The sequence below is a fragment of the Dermacentor albipictus genome, chromosome 1 (genome assembly GCF_038994185.2).
Source record: "Dermacentor albipictus isolate Rhodes 1998 colony chromosome 1, USDA_Dalb.pri_finalv2, whole genome shotgun sequence".
Classification (NCBI taxonomy): Eukaryota; Metazoa; Arthropoda; class Arachnida; order Ixodida; family Ixodidae; genus Dermacentor; species Dermacentor albipictus.
In genome coordinates this window covers 243,323,493-243,338,780 of record NC_091821.1, presented here as the reverse complement: position 1 = coordinate 243,338,780, position 15,288 = coordinate 243,323,493, and the positions used below count along the sequence as shown (strand labels likewise).

Below are 15,288 nucleotides of genomic sequence, written 5' to 3'. Positions count from 1 at the left end.
ACTCATATGTGTTTCCGCTTCAGCATTTTTGCTACTACGATCGTAGTGCGAATACGTACCTTAAAGTACGGCTTAGTCCTTGTCACTTCTTCGATGTGGTAGCCGCTGTGGTCGACACCCGACCCCTCAAGGTACTCAATTTTGTCAAGCCCTACTTCGTGGATTGCGCTTGTGTCAACGGCAGCTTTTGCTGGAAACAGAACATAGAAAGCGATATTTAGCATCTACACAGACGAACTACGAAAGCAAGAGGGTGAAAACGAAGCTTAAACACTCCGACCAGTGTCGTTAATACACGTATATCGTGAGAGACACTGTTAGCGTACCTTGAACGTGAATCTCCTTCTTCAGTACATCCGTTCCAAGTTTGTTGGTGGCACGGACTTCGAAGGTGCCAGTATCTTCGGGGAATGTATATAAAATGTCTAAAGCGACGTATCCGAAGTCAAAGTACGTCTTGAAGCGATGACCAGTAGCCAGTGGACGACCATTGTGGAACCTGTTAAAACGTACTTCATAAGCATTTGCATTCTGGCACGTATGATCTTAATAAGAGGCATTATGTAAAATGAAAACAAAAGCGCTCAGAGCGCAAAAAAAAGCTGGATCAAAGCGGCACTAACATCTGTTCACAGATGAATCGCAGGGACTCGTGCGTGTACAAACACGCGTGCGAACACGAGAAACCCGACTAGGAGGCGCATTTCACTTTACCAATTCGCCAATGTGTTTCTATCGTAATTCTTTCACAGACGCTTAATTTTGGGGCTCCAGAACAGCTCCCGATTACGCCACAATTAAATATAGCGCTTTTATTAGCATACGATTTACAGTCGAATGCCTTTATACCGACATGTTTGGGGCCTCCGAAATCATTCGTTATACAGGTGACTTCATTGTAAAAGTTGCACACCGCGCCACTCACAAAAAGCCGGGACAGAATTATTCCTTCGCTATAGAGGTCATTTCGCTGTATAGGCGTTCGGTATAGATGCGTTCGACTGTATTTACTTTGTCTCTACCCTTTCGAATTTTATTTCGGCATGATAGTGCAAACAAGCGAATGCGCTTCGTAGAGTTGCGATATCTCAATATTTGTTTGCTTTCGCAGCAGAAGAGAAAAAAACCTCTCCTCGCACTCGTAGAAGGCAACTGAAGCGTGGCTCACACAGGCATCGCTATTTAGAATAATAATTATAACACTTCCTTGTTTCCATTCCTTCCAAAAGCTGTAGCGTCTGACGAACATAAAATAAATATGCAGTTTTGCAGTACATATAAGATGTACTTTTCATTATTGCGTAGTTTGTTGGCGTGGTGTCTTAGTTTTTCCTTCATGGTCTGGCAAGTTTCTCCTCAAAATAATCGCCACGTGTAACTGGGGTTTCGTGAACTGCCCTAAGTGTACAAAGCTCATATGGTATTTTCTGATTCACACGCGTATCCAGGAATTTTCACTCGTTTTCCGGGAGCAACAAGGATGAAGCCTGTTAGGGCCTGAAGATGCTGAAAAAGCGCCGTAGCTTTTCGACAGTTTATTAATATTGCGACGTAGCTTGTGGACGCGTGGCCCAACAACTCGTTTTCAGGGGTTTGTCAACTCCGTGCGTTTTTTTTCGTCCGTTCTTTGCTTACTGTTTCGAAGAAAATGTCCGGTGTCTTGAAACGGCTGAACCTAGTTAGTATAATCTGTCCATGCTGTCACAACGCTGACCTGCGGTGCGTTACCACATGATCCCCCAATTGATAGTGGCATCTTGTTTTGTCTTGCTGTTGTGAATGTTCTTTTTACCAAGATGTATTTTAAAATATAGGCAATATATACCATTGTCTGCGAAGCCCGTGCTTTAATGCAGCTCGTGCGGGGAAAAACACTTACCATTCAACTTTCATGTCGGGATCCCCCATTGGTTCCAGGCGTGTCTCGAGATGGACACTTTGTCCTTCCTTTATGGAATTGGGTCCTTGAAGCGGTTGTGTGAACTTTGCCTTATCCTTTATGGAGACCTAGAGTGCAGGGGGCAATACAATATCGCAACACAGTGTCAACTTTGTTCTACCGGAAAGGCAATTGCGAGGAATTTACCTCTTCGAATTCGGATCGTTGGTAGTGCGAGGAATCTTCCAGATGCTGGATCTTCTGAAGGCCACCAGGGTGCTGAGTCTCCTTAACAATTGACGCTTGAGCTGCAATGTAAGTTTGTATAATTCGATGTAAAAATAAAAAGATAAAGATCTGCGCTCCACTGCGCTCGTTCCACGGCTACTTACACACGCAGATCAGGCGGGCCTGCGTAGTGGCGGAGCCAATGGAGTTGGTCGCTTGGCAGGTGTACACACCCGAGTCGCGAGCCTCGACTCCACGAATTGTTAGAGAAACGTAACCAAAGTTGAAGAAAGTCGTAGTTCGAGAGCCTAAAGGGGAGAGACAAGGTCATGCAACCAATTAGATCAAAATTCTAATAAGACTCATTATATAATGCTTGAAAAGGAATGGAATGTAGTCTGTAATGTTCACATTATGTTAGCAGTCCTAGAACAATGCGAACTGGTAATTTCTACCAGTAAAGGGTCCCTGTGACTTGTGATCAAAGGTTTGTGGTTAAATGTTGCACTTACTAGCTTCCAGTGGACGTCCATCTTTGAACCATTCGACGCGCATCGACGAATCTCCACTAGGCTCGAGGCGAGCTTCGAAGTGCACTGTGATGTTCTCCTTGACATTCAGCTGATCCCTTAGACCTGTCTTAAAGTTGGGCTTCATAGTTGAAACCGGTTCGAAAATTATTTCCTTAGGCGCGTGCTGGGCCATTTGATATGCTTCCAGCTCCTGCGTCTTTCGTATGTAAGCCTCTTGCTCCGGAATGCCCAAGTCTCCAGTGACAAGGCCTTGCGCTGAGAAATAAACAAATGAAAAAGCGTTGGCATCAGAGTTCCACATTTCTCAGTAAAAATGCATCTGGAGCCACTCCCGTTAGCATGGTGTTTACAAAGAAATGAGCCATAAGTCGAGTGGAAGTAAACAATATTTCCAATATTTTCTCATGGTACTCAATTGCACTAACGACACGGAATTGCGGCGGAAAGGGGGTAAAGTGTTTTGGCATTTCTTGGTAAGTTTGCAGGCGCCGCAACAAGTTTGTCCGCGTTTATTATGCTTAGAAAACAGACGGTTGTAAATGATCGGACGCACGGAAAGAAGCCCCATTTATACTCTTAAGATTTCTCCAGAAAAAGCTTGAATTTAACTACCGAGTTCCTACTTTTAAGCAAACGAGTCACCTTGACTCGAATTACTGCTTCGCTTTAAACATCAACTAAATAATTCTGGGGATTATTAGCAGCTAGAGTTACGTTCAAATGAAAAGTTGTGAAGACTCTAACTGGCGTCGTAATACCGGTGAGAAGAACTGCCCCTCACCTTTCACCCTCAAGGTCGCTGTAGAGACAGCCTCTCCCTTGGCGTTAGTGGCCCTGCACATGTACACTCCGGAATCCTCATAACGAAGTGACATGATGTTCAGGGCGACGTAGCCAAAGCTGAAAGTGCTGTTGATGCGCGACCCTGTAAATTTGCAAAATGCATAATTGTAAGCAGAGGAAACACGCAGTATATCAGTGAAATCGGGAAGATGGCTTTGCAATCTACGCGTAAGCCGCATGCAAGTGGGATCGTTCAAAAAATTTTGTAGCAAAATAAACACCTGTTGTCAGTGGCTGGCCGTTAAGGAACCATTCCACCTTCATAGTGGGATCGTTTACAGGAGTCAGCTGGGCTTCGAAGTGGCAATTCGATCCTGTCGCAGAAAGAAATACTCGCATACATTAGTCGCTCCTTAGCAAGGGCGCTATACGATTGCAACCACGGTCAACACTGTTTGAAATGGATAGTTCTGTCATACGGTTAAACCAATTTTAAATAAAAGCCCAGTCATTGCAAATCTACTTCATGTTCTGAATTGTAAACAGTGCGCTTTACCTTCGAGAAGGTTGTCCTTGTTGCTCAGTGGCCTGATAAACACAGGCTTTGTAAGAGTTGCGGTCTCGTCGATGGAGAGTTGTCGGGAGTATTTCTCGGCGTCTTCCAGTTCCTGAATGGCTCTGATACTGTCCTCTTGGATAGCTTTGCGTTCGATTGCTGGCCGAGCTGTAGCACAAAAGCGGAGAAAAGGGAGGGGGTTTCAGGGAGAGGAGTCACTCGAATGCATCATAGGGCAAGTAATGTTAAAGGACACCGACACAGAAAACGTACGCTTACCTGTGCATCGCAGTGTGGCCGTGGTCGTCGCCTCTCCGGCTTCGTTGGCTGCCCGGCAGACGTATACGCCAGAATCCTCAGGATAGACATGCAGAAGCGTCAACGCCACATATCCAAAGCGATACGTGGTCATTACACGGGAGCCTGAAATACAGAGTAAAAATTCACTGTAACTTTAACGAACATAATCGCTCTAAGACAAAGTGTTTGCATTTGCGTGGCAGACGCAGTTGCGCACAATAATAATTTTCAAAACTGAATGACTTTAACAAAGAGGTCTGTTTACATACTTTTCTTTTACACACCCATGTCGCAACCATATAGTTTCATACTCCGCAGCGACCGGGAAATTTTACGCGATAGTGCGCGAACGAAGCACACGAAGCACTTCTTGAACACATATTACGGACTGCTGCGCACTCACTTGCTTCAATAGGGCGTCCGTTACAAAACCATTCAATGATCATGGTTTCGTCCCCGATGGGAATCAGCCTAGCGTCGAGGTGGCCGCGCTCGCCCTCGTGCAAGATCAAGTCCTGCAAGTGTGTAGTGAAGGCCGGCTTCTGGGGTGCCCTCTCGTCATCCGGTCCCCGCACTGGCTGATAGGCACGCTCCACGTGACGCAGCCAGATGGTTTCGCGCGGTGGCGACTTCCTGCACGGTGGCCACAAGAAAACTGAAAGTTGGCGACAGCTGCAACACCTTTATTCGTCATTTCTCAAACACCTCTCGGTTATTAGTTTTGGTGAGTCAAGATTATTGTGAGCCAAGATTCCAAGACCCCTAGAATCTTATTGTTATCATTATTGTTGTATTCACACCGGTAAAATAAACGTCGCCATTTTGCCGGGCCCGCTCCCTTAGCCGTGGATTCGCTGGTGATGGACGCCCCCCCGCTTTTTTTTTCTCTCTTTAAATTATTTATCTGACTGATGCCCTTAATATTTAAATGTACAATTGGATTAAGCCTGATATACATTGTGGCACGGGCAGGGGCATAATATCTTGTTTGTTCTTTTTAAATATCCCCAATATAGTACCTGTACTTACTCGGGCGAGATAACTTTACTTGGCTTGGGAAGGTGAAGCGACCATGGCTCGCTGTGCTTCTTCGGTTCAGCTGCAATGACCAAGGAAAAGCGCGGCGGGATTTTTCGATTCGTTAGCGATTCATGCCGAGTGTGACACAAGTAGCAAAACATCGTTGTAAAGTCCCGCTTATCGAGAGGCACAACTTTATTAGCATACCTATCACATGTAGTCGTGCCCTTGTCGCCGTCGAACCCGCTTGGTTTTGCGCAGTGCACTGGTACCACGCTGAATCTGAGACGGTGGCACGGTTCATGTACAATGCTGAGCTTCCTTCTTGTGTCTCTGCAAAACCAAAGCGTAAATTAACGTCGTGTAATACGCGCTACGGTAAGCTGGAAATGGCCAGTGATGGCTGTAGCTGCGTTTCGAACAGCGGTTGCGAGTAAATGCCTCATTGGAACTCACCAATAATAAGGTCGGGCGGCTGTGAGTGGACCTGTCGGCCGTCCTTCTGCCAGGTAATGCGCGGTGTCGGCGTACCCACGGCACGGCAGTGCAGCGTCACAGACTCGCCCTCACGCACGTTCAGTGACTGGAAGCGCTCGACGAACTTGGGTGCCACCACCTGCTCCTTTTCGATGACCACAAGGTGTACTTCAAAGCGGCACTCGCCGCTTTTGTTGTTGGCGATGCAAGTCCACGTTCCAGCGTCCTCCCGGGATGCCGCCGTGATCATGAGTGCGTGCTGACCTCCTTCGTTGACCAGCAGCTTGTGCTTGGCGTCGTCGTTGACGGGAACCCCGTTCCGCAACCATGCTATGTCTGGGAATGGCCGTCCCGATACACGCAGATCGAAGCGCACCATCTTGCCTTCGGTGACCTCCTGGTCCTGAGGTATTTTGATAAAGCTGGGCTTGAGCGTTCGTGATGTTTCTGTCATAACGAAGCTGGATGAGTCTGCCTGTCTTGGCTCCTCGCTGCAAACGAAGGAATGCGGAAACATGTTCATAACATACAAAGGTTCAGCCTGTTTGCATGGAATACAGGCGGTGCAGCTGAATATTGCAGCATGTACTTTGAGCCAAAGTATGGTCACTTACGCCTTAGGCATAGATTCTATAACCAAGTGCGCAGAGCAGGCAACGCAGCCTTGATTATTTTCTGCGAGGACTGTGTAATAGCCAGCGTCTTCCGGCAGAGCCATGTGGATACGGAGAATGTAAGTCGAGCCTTGCTGCTCCATGATCACCCTCTGCGATGCTTGAAGGCGCTCGCCGTTTCGGAACCAATAAACCTGCGTTTACGAAACAGAGGCAGTTCCAATGGGGAACAGGGAAAGGTGCTTCTGATTATTTACCTGTGCTGGAGGATTGGAGACGATTTTAACTGTGAACGTGGCATCGGATCCTTCCAGAAGCTTGGAGTTGCGAGGTCGTGCCTGAATCTGAGGTGCAGAAATGGGCGCGCCCGGAATGGCCGGTAGAGGAGCCTGCTCGCGTCCAATCAGGAACTGGCGGAACTCCACTTCGCGTAAGAGCCGGTACTCGAATGTGTCCACTCTGAAAGTCTGCGAGTAGAACAAACACATACCCATTCATAGGCTATTACGCATAAGCATGAAGGACATCACATGCATACGCGCGTACGTGCAGTTGCCTAACACATTAAGTTTACGATTTAGTCTTGGTGCTCAATCTTATTTAGCCTGCACAAAATGACATTAATTGTTATGCTTGTTGTGGACTCATCAAGTGTATGTTATGGCATTTCATAACAACGATTAGCAAGTGATCAGCATCTTCAAATCACAAAATAGATGCACGCACATGAAGACATTCGTGGGCTTAATGAAAAATTGTGCGCAACACTAATGTACATTACAACTATCTCTGGTGTCGAGGGAAAATTTTATCCGCCGACTGTGACCCGGCCGATGAATTCGACGTGAACGAGACAGTTGGCCCACTCAACACAGACGCTGTCTCACGCATAAGCACCATGTGAGCTTGCGCCCTGTTATTTTGTCTACGTATTTTGTGATCGGCTTCATCTTTAGACATGAAGGCGGTGCCAATTTGTTCACGCATCCATGTATCTGGCAGCATACGTGAGTGTCATGTTATGACGCTCGATTTTGCAATCGTGCAGCAGTTATAGTAAAACATGTAAAAGAGACATACACGCCCTTAAAAGTGCGTATAAGGCCGAAAACATTCACTAGCGCATTTTGCAATCACGGAATATATTTTCCACGCCCTATAAAAAAGGGTTTTTTATATTGGAGCAGTAATTTTCCAGAATGCGCCAAAGTTGTTACCCCACTCGTCCTAAATAGGATGTTCTTTTTTTTACGTCTTGTTGTGGTTGTCATCGTTGGTCTTGCTTACTCAAGACAGCCTTACCTGGTCGTGACCAGCAAAGTAGTGGATCGGCGAAACGCCATCTTGCACTTGTGTCCTCGAATCGATGACTTGTGTCCTTTGAACTGTCGTCATCTGTTGCATCTGACCACGCATAACAGCTGCCGCCGCCGCTGTAACGGAAAGGAGCGAAATTTCATCAGCTTATTGTGTAAACCGTGTTCAACCATGTGTAACCCATCAGCTCTTTCAACTAAACCAAGCTTGAGTAACAACATTCGCGGACGGACTGTCATTCGTGCGTTTCCTCTCAATAACAGGCTCATGCTATGTCACGAAAGTTGTGGCTTTTTGTTTTGCCTTTTTCCCTTGTAGCGCAAGGGGCCGTACTTTGTGACGCTACTGGTAGTTACACTTATTCCGTTTTACATGCTAAAACTATTTTTGTGTCCCATTGGAAGGTAGCAAAGTGGATGCTTCCACCTCGCTGCCCTCCATTCTTCAGCCGTTGGCCGCACCTTCTCTTAAAGCGACAGACGTAGCACTTTTATTGGTCGCGGCTCATTCGTGATTAAGCACTAGCAGCGAAGAACCGGGATGCGTATACGTGGGCACACGCGGAAGAAGCTGGGGGGCCGCGCACTCACCGCGGATGGTAAGGGTAAGCGAGGCCTCGCCCGCAATGTTGACGGCCGAGCAATTGTAGTCGCCGTCATCCTCGGCTGTCAGGTTGCGAATGTGCAGGCAACAGATGCCTGTCGTCGGGTCGTAAGTCACCTGGCGCCTCGGGTCGTTGCGCAGCGGCATGCCCCGCCGCGTGAACACCACCTCGGGAGGTGGGTTCCCATGTACCTTGACCTGGAACTTGGCATCAGATCCTTCGTACAGCAGCCCGCCGCCCTGTGTGATTGGCTCAAACGTGGGCGGGCTGGCGTTCGGAGGCCCCCACCTGCAGAAGAGGTACAGAGGGAAGGCATGCGCGTGAGACAGAGTCGCCTGCTCCTGAAAAGTTGCGTTTAGCTTGGCCATGGCTGCTCATTGAACTCTGAGTCAGGGACACGGAACACCGCCAAACCCAGGAACATTCCACACTGCTTTACAGGAGGTAGAGTCTGCGAGCTACTCAGTGCATCTTAAAAGCTTCCTTTTTTGCCATGAGTACAACCGTGTAGCAGCCTAATGTGTGACCTGTATAGCCTGGTCAACACGGACACTGCGGTTGAATATCGCCCTGAGCATCTCGCGAGTGTCGCCGAGATACCACCGTGAGATAAAAATCTCAAATAACAGATCAATAACCAAATTATTTTTTTTAAATTTGCGTTGCCTATTTTTTATTTAGTACGAACAACCCCTTAAGCCGGTTTAGGAATTGCAATCGATCTTTTCACTCCACGGAGGCCTGGACGGCCCTAATGGCCGCGCTCATCAGGTATACTATGTCGACCTGCCATGAGGATACCGTCATGAGTACACTCTGTCATGAGGACACCATCGCTCTGCGCGCGCGCCCTGTGCTCGAACAATCATTCGCGTTCCCCGTTCCCAAGCGGAGAAACAGTGCCACACATTTCACGGTCCTGCCCGTCGCCAGCAGCGGTGGTCCACATCGCCTCGCTGACTCCGCGTGTCTGTAGCGCGACGCCGCTTGCGGCTCAACTTAAGACCCGCCTCAAGACGAACTGATGCCACAACCTTCACTTATAGTAACACCGATTGCTAGCTTGGTCACACATCCCACAGTTTTTGGAATGCTGCCTGAGAAATACGCTTGAAGTGGACGCTCCCGAAGAAAAGAAAACAAGAAAGCAGGAAACTATGGTGACAGAAGAAGACCAACGAGGCGTGACTCACGCTGACGAAAGTGTTCGTCGTCGCTCATACTGTTGCAGTGCCGGGCGTGAGTCACTAGCCGCCGCTCCTCCCTCGCGATTCTTTCTTTGAGGTTTCTCTCGCGAGGGCCACGCTAGTGTTCCCAAAACGTCTCGACCTGAACACCAGTCATATCAGATTCCAGCTGGCGATGCCTACGTCAGTTCGCGCCACATGCGGGCTGCCGCGTGCATGCTACGAAATCACCGGTCTCGGACTGCAGCCGACGGAGCGTTTTTGTCAAATTGTGACGTCCGTCATTACCCACTGAGGAATGACGCGTGAGCGCGCCCAAGAATCGATGCTCTGTTTAAAGTTAATGTTGTGTTACCAACAGTTTCTTTCGGCATTCGCGTCTTACTTGCGTATATGTTCTCTGCTAAATATCTCAGTACTGCACGTAAACTTATTTGTGTTTTCGTGTCTAACACACCTGTTCTTGCATGTTATAACAAGTCATTTTCATTTTATGACCTGACAACACGGATGGGCGACGGACGCAAAGCGCCTGGCTTTGCGTCCTACGCGTTCGTTTCCTATCTGGCTGTTTACTTGATGTCATGCTTCACGGATTGCTACTTTGGGACAGTAAAAATAGAAGGAAACTTCCGTGCTAAATTTAAAACAGCGCATGTGACTTAAGTAGCACGCGAGGAAGAAATATGTGACGGCTTTTTCAAAGCAAATTAAAGGTCTGTCTTTCTGAGAACACGCCTATTACGACCAGCCACCCTAAAATAGGACCTAATGTTATTTCTTGCTTTCGCACGGCTACTTAACCTTCTGAGATCTGAACACAGCTCAAGGGACATTATTATTTTTAGATGTCAGTTCTTATTACTGATTGGCGTGTTACGAACATCAAACTCAAATTTTTTGTTGAAATGCCGCTGCTAAGAAGCCAGAAGAAGGAACTCCATGTGCGTGGACGAATCAGCTATCGCCTCAAGTTTGAGATAGTAAAGTCGGTTTTCTCTTGCGTAAACACATAGATGCAGCATGGTGTGGCGGGTTACCGTGTTGAGCTCCATCATGGATATTTAGGTTATTTCGTGGTATTCGAAAAAGCATTCATGGTTGCTCTTCGTCGTCTGCGGTGACACAACGGCCCATGTCAAGCTAGTCGATTTTCTGGAAAGCTGGCAGCAAGAATATAATTAAACCATTTTTCGCGTGCATATTATATTACATCCTGGGAGAATATGTTAAGTAATCGCATCATAGTTCATTCCGAGAAGAATCGAAGGCAATGGGCAATATAATTTACAAGCAGTCACTCGGGAGGTTAAGCCTGCAGAGTGAAATAATTTTGTTAGAAGCGATTTTATTGTTCCTCTGAGATTTACAGTCACAATACTTTGCATTATACTCAGGTTAAGTACAATATGGTCGTGTTGTGTTATCCATGAACCGCGTGTTTAAACATAGGCGCGCAAGCCGTGGAAATCAGATTACGCGCTGCCTGATCTTAAGGAGTGTACTGCATTCTGCAATGCATCCGGGACTCCACGGGTTCGCCCAGTGCTGCGACGTGGTTGCGACAACTGCCCTCGAGGCTTATCATTTCGAGCACATCGTGTCCATGGGGTTGCCTCGGACAATGAGGTCTCAGTTTCCTCGCTGGCGGTCGCGCAGAAAAACGCTGGTGGCCCGTTATACAACGCAGCAGCGGCCGCCGCGTGCCGTGCATGGCGCGGCTCCAGCCGGCCGCCGCCACAAGTTTAGCCCGGGGCCCGGGCTCGAAGTTTTGCTGTGCCGAGTCGCATGCCAGCCCCGCCGCCGGGAAACACGTATCTGGAGCGCCGGGCCAAAAACAGACGCCGGCCCGCACCGCCGCACCCTCGCGCGTTCGCATATTGCGAACGGGCCGCCGCCGTGTGTAGCCGCAGCCGAGGCGTGCGTCGACGCGCGCCTTTCAGGAGGGCGGACCTTTTCGTCCGCGCTGGGCGCCCCGAATACGAAAAACAAAAAAAAATGTTGCGGCGCTGCCGTTACCGCTATGTAGGTATTTTTTGTCTTTTTCTCTCTGGCCAGCCTAGAAATTACGGCAATAATAAATGCATTCTCTCTCTCTCTCTCTCTGTGGGAGAGGGGACTGCGTGTAAGTGTGTGTGGGCGTGTGCGTGTGTGTAGGTGCTTGTGTGCGTGCACGCGGGTGTGTTTTACCCTGGTCGCAAAATCGCTCCTAAAGCCAAGCCCCACATTTCGCGTTCGCCATCGCCGTTTTCAATGCGCTTCTCGTACCAATACGATGCTAACGTTTCAGCAAAAAATGCAATAATGCCGATTGTACTATGCAGCTGCGTGCCAAGAGTCCTTACGTAAGCGAATTTCCTCTCTCGAGTGCCTCTGCGACGGCCGCGTGACGAAGGCATAAAACGTGCTCCCAGCTACGACGTCGGCACAGAGGCCTCGCGTAGCGGATGAGTTAACCACTAGCGCGAAGAAAAAAAAACCAACAAAATATGAGGAATCTTAGGAACGCGCCCTTCTACCTTGATGCCAACCCGTCCTCCTCTTCTGCCTCCCCGAGCCTCCTCATGCTCCGTCGCACACGCAGACGGTGCGCGGTCCTCCCCTTTTAGCAAAGCGTCCCTAGAGTGCCCAAGGGCATGAAGTCGTGGAAGCCACGTTGCAGGCAGGCAAGCATCGCATTTACTTGTAGTCGGGCGCGCACATCAAACCGATGCTGTGTACGGCGTGGGCAAATAAAATTATCTCATCTAAAGGCAGAGAATTTTTGCAAAACGCCGCTTTTTCTCTGTTTTTCTGCTTCTGAAGAAATAAAAAAAAAAACTCAAGTCAGCAATAGAAAGGAAAATGCGATGAAATGACAAACTTTCGCGTAGAGTACCCGTTCTCCCTATTTTCCTCCTATAAACTTCCGGCGGCCTATTTCTCTGAGCAATACAAACGCTGAAAATGCTCACATTGTTCAAAAGAGGACGGACATTTTTTTCAGCGCGTTATAGCCGGGAATAAATAATGGAGCGCCCTGCTTCCTAAAGTGCAGAAAGTGCTGGTCACTTATGTATGTCATTTTGAAAAATGCATGTCATTTATAGCCATCTAAATTATTGTGTCAGCTCATGCGGTCTCACATACCGCTGCCATATAGCTCAATTGCCGCGCATCAAAAAATTACGCTGTTCGTATCATTGCATCGGTTCCTTATAGCGCTCGTATGACTCTCATCTTCACTGACTTAAAGCTCCTCTCACTAAATAAAATTATCTGGCATAACCATGGCATTGCTGAATACCGCCCACTTATAAAGCCACATTTAAATGATGTCATTGGAAGAGATAGCCTCACTAACCCCAACACTATATAGGATTGTCTTTACAGAATAATTCCATACTCCCAAAATCGCGCAGCAACTACGGGAAACCAACTATTCATTTTGCCGGTGTAAGAATTTGGAATAATTTACCGACTCATCTATAACTTTCATCAGCGTTATCATCGTATTATTGAAATTACACTGCAACTTTGTAAACTGCGTCCCTCCCTCGATGTACTTTTTTTTTGCCTGTCTTTTGGTTACTCATCATACATGGTGTATCAGCGAACACTTTCAGTTTATTTTTTTAAATTGGCGGTGGAAGATAGCATACTTCTAGTCCATGAGCTGGTCTTCTCGAAGAGGCGGACATTACTTGCCCAAGAAAAGTTGATATGCTTAAACGACTAATTAATAAAAGAATCACTAATTTGGTTTTTAACCAATTACCTTATGGCACATACATTAATTTAGAAATTCCAACCGGTGAGGCTGCAAGCCATATGCACTTGAAGAGAACTGTGTGGATTACACCATTTACGAGGTTATATTATTATTATTATTTGTTTTGAACACATATATACAATTAACAGGAAAGGAAAAGCGAGGAGCAGGCTGGCACCTGCCGGTATAAGCCGTCAAACTTGCGGTAAAATTGCTCTGTTGTTCCACTTAATTTCCTAAAATAATCGTTTTATGCATTGAAGTATGAAAGTAATTGGAACACCAATGCATTTCTACGCAAAGGGAATTAATATCTCGAAACTGGTGCCATCCTAAGAATTCATTCCAAGTGGATCCATCGCCTTTCAAACTTCCCTGATAGAATTTGTAAATTGTGATACGTGCCATAAGGTAATAAGCTAAAATGTTAATTAGTGCATTTTTGTTAATTCGTCGATTATGTAGTTCAATTTTTTGTGCAAGTAATATACGCCCCTTCGAGTAGACCAGCTCATGGACTAGTATTGTGCAATCTGCCAGGGGCAATATAAAAAAAATTTTGAAAGGGTTCGCTGAAACATCCAGTATACAGTCTTTGTGTCAAGAAATGTTGTCTTAAGCTTTACTATTGTAACGTTGCGTAACTTCTGCAAACGTTTTTTTTTATTTATTTGTTATTGCCATTGACGCTTTTATATTACTGTATTCTTATGCAACTAAGAACAACAGGTCCCGCTGCAGTTTCTAACTGTGGCACTCCTTTATGTATAACATCTCATATACATATGTATCGCTAACGAAACAGTAAATCTTATTTTAAAAACTAAGAACAACACTGAGCTACCAAACCGTGGCATATGGCCAGCGCTCATCTGAAACAACCAAAGTACAGACGGCGCACGTTATTGGAGGCTCAGTGGGCAACAGTTCTCGCCGTTTGCACGTGAATAACACATCCTGTGATGCGTGCGAACGTCAGGCGTTAGCAACTGCCTTGAACCAAATTAACCTAATTACGGACTCCCATTGTTGCAGGCAGTAAAGCCTCGTGAAGTATAAAAATAAAGCATCTGTTAATTACACTATCGCGGTGTATTTCTGCGATGAAAGTATGCGTTTAGATACAACTATTGTATGTGTCAGCGAAGTGATTGTTCACGGCTTTGTTGCTTTGTGGAAACGAAGGGTCCCAGCCTTGCTCCTGTTTTTCCTTTTCTTTTTGAAGTGTGTTGCTCCGTTTTTTTTTATGTGCTTCTAGAAGCTACGCAATTGGGCTTAAACACTTGCCATTGTTTCATTCGCACCTTACGTTTAAATGATAAAAACGATAGTGCTGCATAACGCCTCTTACCGCGATATCGAGGCCGCTATTTATATTCTATGGAAAAAGGAGGTGGCAGGAAAATGTGTCATCCTTCCCGCATTTAGTAAAACCTTAAAATTTAATGTCCGCCTAAGTATAATTGTACGCTAACGTTTTCTTATAAGTTTGATAACTATGCTAAAGAAAGCTGTGTAATAAGCCAAATGATTATTGTCTTTTGGTTTAACCGACAAATGTCTGCGCAGAAGTTTTGTCAGCTTTAGTTAATTAGCACCTATTCCCGATTTCAAACATCGCTAAAAGGCACACTGTGCACAAAGACATATAGGGCGCACGGAATGCTTGTGCTTAGTTAAATTATCTATTATTCAAAATTATCAGCCAATTTTGATGGATACAGTTTTATGCGCAGAAGAAAGACGCAGGTTTTCTTCAGCCATCTTAAAATTCACAGGCCGCAGCGTTGTCGTTGCATATTTACCGGATTATCGCAAGAGCTGCAGTGGGCAAGTAATGCCCGGAACGACTAAATTTCGCTATCTTTGTTAAATAGCGTTATCTTAAAAGTTGTTTATTAAATAATGCGACCCTGGGAATAACAAACAAACACGATCGAATGCAAAAATAAAGAATAAGAAAAGAAAGAATGAAGAAATAAAAAAATTTGTGTAAGTCGAGTACAGCCTGCCATAATTTACGTATAATCAGAGAGCAC

The 15,288-nt window shown here is 46.4% G+C and overlaps 1 protein-coding gene across 1 annotated transcript in view; it reads right to left on the bottom strand.

Annotated features, from left to right (window-relative positions):
* Positions 1–15,288, bottom strand: part of LOC135907952 (titin-like) — a 284,982-nt gene that overhangs the window by 210,425 nt on the left and 59,269 nt on the right. The window contains 18 exon segments of the mRNA XM_070522096.1: positions 60–190; positions 327–499; positions 1,880–2,007; positions 2,087–2,187; positions 2,272–2,415; positions 2,620–2,895; positions 3,422–3,565; positions 3,705–3,797; positions 3,980–4,147; positions 4,259–4,402; positions 4,683–4,912; positions 5,309–5,378; positions 5,507–5,632; positions 5,756–6,267; positions 6,391–6,584; positions 6,648–6,857; positions 7,693–7,823; positions 8,298–8,599. Of these exon segments, the coding sequence (XP_070378197.1) occupies positions 60–190; positions 327–499; positions 1,880–2,007; positions 2,087–2,187; positions 2,272–2,415; positions 2,620–2,895; positions 3,422–3,565; positions 3,705–3,797; positions 3,980–4,147; positions 4,259–4,402; positions 4,683–4,912; positions 5,309–5,378; positions 5,507–5,632; positions 5,756–6,267; positions 6,391–6,584; positions 6,648–6,857; positions 7,693–7,823; positions 8,298–8,599 (3,277 nt within the window).